This window comes from Penaeus vannamei, chromosome 39 (assembly GCF_042767895.1).
Source record: "Penaeus vannamei isolate JL-2024 chromosome 39, ASM4276789v1, whole genome shotgun sequence".
Taxonomy (NCBI): Eukaryota; Metazoa; Arthropoda; class Malacostraca; order Decapoda; family Penaeidae; genus Penaeus; species Penaeus vannamei.
The window spans coordinates 1211018-1216017 of NC_091587.1; the positions used below are offsets into that span (position 1 = coordinate 1211018).

The 5000-nt window shown below is 37.4% G+C and overlaps 1 protein-coding gene across 2 annotated transcripts in view; it reads right to left on the minus strand.

The window, feature by feature from the left end:
- LOC113816954 (ecto-NOX disulfide-thiol exchanger 2) overlaps positions 1–5000 on the minus strand; it is a 44112-nt gene that overhangs the window by 5579 nt on the left and 33533 nt on the right. For both annotated transcript variants that reach the window (XM_070117177.1, XM_070117176.1), the window contains exon 12: positions 1572–1678. In XM_070117177.1, coding sequence (XP_069973278.1) covers positions 1572–1678 — 107 coding nt within the window. The remainder of the gene's footprint in view (positions 1–1571; positions 1679–5000) is intronic.

A 5000-nucleotide genomic window follows, 5' to 3' on the forward strand; every position in this document is an offset into this window, starting at 1 on the left:
AATCTTTAAAACATTAAAAAATTTGGAAGAAAAAATTTGGGATATTTCATGACAAGAGATTGAGGTACAGATACACTATATTAACACTGAAATTTGAAAATGGGGGAAAAGTTATTTAAGTCAGACGTTCTACAACTTTTCTCTCTCTTCAGAGTTTAGTCCTATTCCATGCTATAATGAAAGTTCTGGTAACAACACATCCTACAAAACTGTCATGTGTATATACTGTTCTATATATAAACACAACCTTTAACATCTGTAAGCTCTACATCTAGCACTTGTCCTGACTTAAAACATCCTGAGAGTATCTTGTTATCACTGAAAATTTTCATTCTAAAGAAAAAAAAAATCTACCTTTTAAACTCCTTTTTCTACTCCGTATGAATACAATAGAAGAATGTGGGAGCTAATGAGACCATCACAATCAGTGTCTTTAAACTTGTGCCATTTCATGATGTACACATCAAACTTAACTCCTGGATGCAGCTGACAACAGAATCCTATCCATGGATGCCTTGTTAAAGCCTTAACTTTATCACAAGATTAGTGAACTTACCTAATGTTTTCTCCTCTTTAGGTGCCTCCTAATTACGAGTAAATTTTACTTTTAAATTTTAAGTATCTACAAAAGCTAAAACAAATGGGCATTGCCATGGTGAAGGATCCCTTAGATTGCATAAAAAGAACTATTCATAAAGCAGTACTGATTAAAAAGGGCAATAATAGACTTGAATGCAATGATGCTGAGCTCTGCACCAGATTGGTCCTTTACTGCCTGCCAAATCATAGTTGCAGTGGCAACCATGCTCCTTCAACCATTCCTTTTGTCTTACCAAGTGACTTTTCCACAAAGTCTAACCGAACTTGAGGCATGCATAGCCTGAGGTCTGCAGCATGCACGTGGATTGCCCAGCCAAAATGGATCTTATGACCAATCTAGACCCATGCACACTGCAGGGCTGCATTATTACTTATCTCTCCAGGGCTACATGCAAGTTTTACCTGTTTGCATATATATAGTGACAACTAGATTGCATCTGCAAAACTGTATGCTTATTTATTCTAAATGGGCCAAGAATAAACAATTAACACTTAAAAACTACAATACAAAATCTTTCAGCCCACTCACAACAAAGTATCAGCACAAGTTTTGCTCACTCTTTATGCAAAGCTTCCATCAGTTTTTAGCAAAAAATAAAACTTTACTTACAACTTCAACGTCAGGGATTTCAAAGGAAGAACCCTTTATCTTCAAACTAAAGAAGTGAGAATCATGTGGGGACTGTATCATAAATATGCAAACTATAGAGAGGAGGACAAAAGGTAAACTTTAAAGCTAATTTTCTGAAGAAACTTTGCTAGTGGGTGATTTCACTATAAAAATAAGACCTCATGCTTTGTACCAATTCATTTTTATAATAACATGAACATGGTACAAAATACACACCACTCACAGAAAAATGCTAACCGAATTTGCTGGAAAAGGAAGTTATATTTCAAAACTGATAAATAATGCTTCTGCACTATTGGCAGCATACACTGTGAATGGGTGTACATGAGGCATGGCATACCTCTGCCTGCTTCTTCCACATCTCAATGTTGCGCCTCTGGGCCTTGGTGAAGTGGTCCCAGACCTTCTGGTGACCGGCTGACATGAAGACACGCTCGATCTGACCGACTGAGTGGCGGAAGAAACATTTGACGGTCAATAGGAGTAGCCCAGTCAGGAATATACCCTGCACCCCTGTGCCGCAATGCTGTTTGTGATCTGGGTCTTGCTGCTGCCACTTACACTTACTGCCTGTCCTGCTGACTGATCTAAGTCATTTGGAAGACCCACTCTACCGCTAAACCCACACCAAAAGCCAAATTTTGCATAGCAAATTTCAAGGCAAAAATTCTGATACTATACATATTACAGATACTGAAAAGCTGACTTCTAAAGAATGAAAAGATGAGAAATGTAACTATAAGAAAAAGGAAAAAACTGTCAACAGTCAATGGCTTCCAAAAACTGTGGATGGTGTTGGCATAGTGGGCAGAGAAGGCCCTAATACACACATACTACACCTGTGTGTGTTGTACTCTGGGCAGGCACTGTTGTGGTGGAGTGGAGGGATACAGAACAGACATTGGTTCACTTTCAAGTACAGTTACCTTTTCCATGTACCTGCCCTTCTGCATTAGCAGTAAATTCAGACTTTCAGAACTAATGCCAAATTTGCAATTGCTTCAACTGTATACCTACAAACCAAGTGCCAATCCAGAAGCACTTATATGAGGGAAGAGAAGAGACTGCTCTCTGACACTGCAGTAAATTTCCACTTATTCCTCAAAATCCTTAAAAGAACTAGGCATGTCACTTATTCAAAACAAGGTCACTTTTAACAACTTCATTCCTGAAATTTTTAAACTGCATTCAAACTACAGTCCATTAAATGTTGAGTCACATCCCAGTCTGAAAGTAAGTCATCTACTCCCTTTGCTAAAAATACCAAGAACCATTATTTATCCAAATACGTCATGAAACCTAGCTAGCACCCTACACAGAATGGTTATGTGTTCCTGTGAATGTGCTGGCAAAAAGGGGCACATGATTTCCAATGCTCAGTTTTATCCTAAATGCATGCAGATAAGGTATAAATATCCATATTACTATCATAGCAGCAAATACCATATTTGACCAGAATTACCCAGCAATATAACCCTGTTATAAACATATTCTACTTGTGAGTTTGATATAATTGATACAAATTCTTGATAAATTATTATCTAAATGTTGATCTTCTAGTAACAATCACAAACCTCAATTCATATCACAAAATCATACATTACCTAAGAGGTTAATTACCCCTTTATAAATTTTCTCTTGTTTAATTCCTTTTTATTTTGTGACTGCTTTTCACCCTTTCACTATCTTATAAAAAAACAACAACTATAAGTTGACTTTCTCATTAGATTAAAAGACTTTATGAAAGCCAAAGGAGTAAAACAAAAAAATATATATATCTAAGAGCAACTAGGGCATGTCTCATTTATTAAATTCATATAAAAGACTCCCACAGTTCAGACTTCTTGCATCCCACCTCCATGTTATATAAGGAAAGCAGGATGAAAGAGGTATGGACATGCTCTAGCTACTGTATTCTCGAGGAAAATGACCCATATTCCATCTTCAAGATAAAGAATTGTTTTGAGCTTGCGTAGCCACTAAACATGAGAGAAACAAGATAACTAAACAAGAAACTTTACAGAGCAGTGTGTATATATATTATTTGTTCTCCGTATCAATGTTAGTATCATCTAATGAAAATACATCAAAATACAAATTCCTGATGGATAGTGGGGAACTACTGTACAAGTGCGGGCAAAGTATCCAGTGATCATTCCGAGTCAAAATATACCCTTCTTGGAAAATATATGGAATATAGTTCATAATTTCAAGAAAAATCATATCTTTCTTTTCTTGTTCACAGACTGTTTTCAAATCACTAACAATATAATAATAATAAATAATTATATAATGGTAAAATTCTCAATTTATGGCCACCCTTTAAGCAAAAAATTGTAAATACTATAAATATATCCAATATGTTATAGCTTGTTTAAAAAAAGAACAAAAATTATAATGGGGGATGATGGTATATAACTCCATCTGCAAATGGCAATAACAACAATAATAATAATAATAATAAAAATTGAAATATTGCTAATTTTGGGGATGAATAGTCCCCCTAATGGACAAAATTCTAAGATGATGCTTGCTAGAGCCAAAATGAAAAAGTAATATGAATTCTAAAATACATATCAACATCTTCCTAACATGAACCAAATTTCTTATTAAGCTGGAAAACAGAGCTGTGTGTTCACGTTCAAGAGTGCAGTGGCGCGTGTTTAATGGTTGGTGTGTTTATGTATGTAGGTTGTGGGTCTGCAAGTGTGTTTAAATTTCTGTGTGTGTTTGTATGTTTGTTTGTGTGTGTGTATGTGTTTGTGTGTCTATTTGTGTGTGTGTAAGTGTGTTTGTGTGTGTGTGTGTGATGTGTGTGTGTGTGATGTGTGTGTGCGTGTGTGTGCGTGTGTGTGTGTGTGTGTGTGTGATGTGTGTGTGTGTGTGTGTGATGTGTGTGTGTGTGTGATGTGTGTGTGCCTGTGTGATGTGTGTGTGCGTGTGTGATGTGTGCGTGTGTGATGTGTGTGTGTGTGATGTGTGTGCGTGTGATATGTGTGTGTGTGTGTGTGATATGTGTGTGTTTGTGTGATATGTGTGTGTGTGTGTGTGATATGTGTGTGTGTGTGTGATATGTGTGTGTGTGTGTGTGTGTGTGTGTGTGTGTGTGTGTGTGTGTGTGTGTGTGTGTGTGTGTGTGTGTGTGTGTGTGTGTGTGTGTGTGTGTGTGTGTGTGTGTGATGTGTGCGTGATGTGTGCGTGATGTGTGCGTGATGTGTGCGTGTGTGTGATGTGATATGTGTGTGTGTGTGTATGTGTATGTGTGTGTGTGTGTGTGTGTGTGTGTGTGTGTGTGTGTGTGTGTGTGTGTGTGTGTGTGTGTGTGTGTGTGTGTGTGTGTGTGTGTGTGTGTGTGTGTGATGTGTGTGTGATGTGTGTGTGATGTGTATGTGTGTGTGATGTGTATGTGTGTGTGATGTGTATGTGTGTGTGATGTGTATGTGTGTGTGATGTGTATGTGTGTGTGATGTGTATGTGTGTGTGATGTGTATGTGTGTGTGATGTGTATGTGTGTGTGATGTGTATGTGTGTGTGATGTGTATGTGTGTGTGATGTGTATGTGTGTGTGATGTGTATGTGTGTGTGATGTGTATGTGTGTGTGATGTGTATGTGTGATGTGTATGTGTGTGTGATGTGTATGTGTGTGTGATGTGTATGTGTGTGTGATGTGTATATGTGTGTGATGCGTAGATGTGTGTGTAGATGTGTATGTATGTGTGTATGTGTATATGTATGTGTAAGTGTATGTGTAAGTGTATGTGTAAGTGT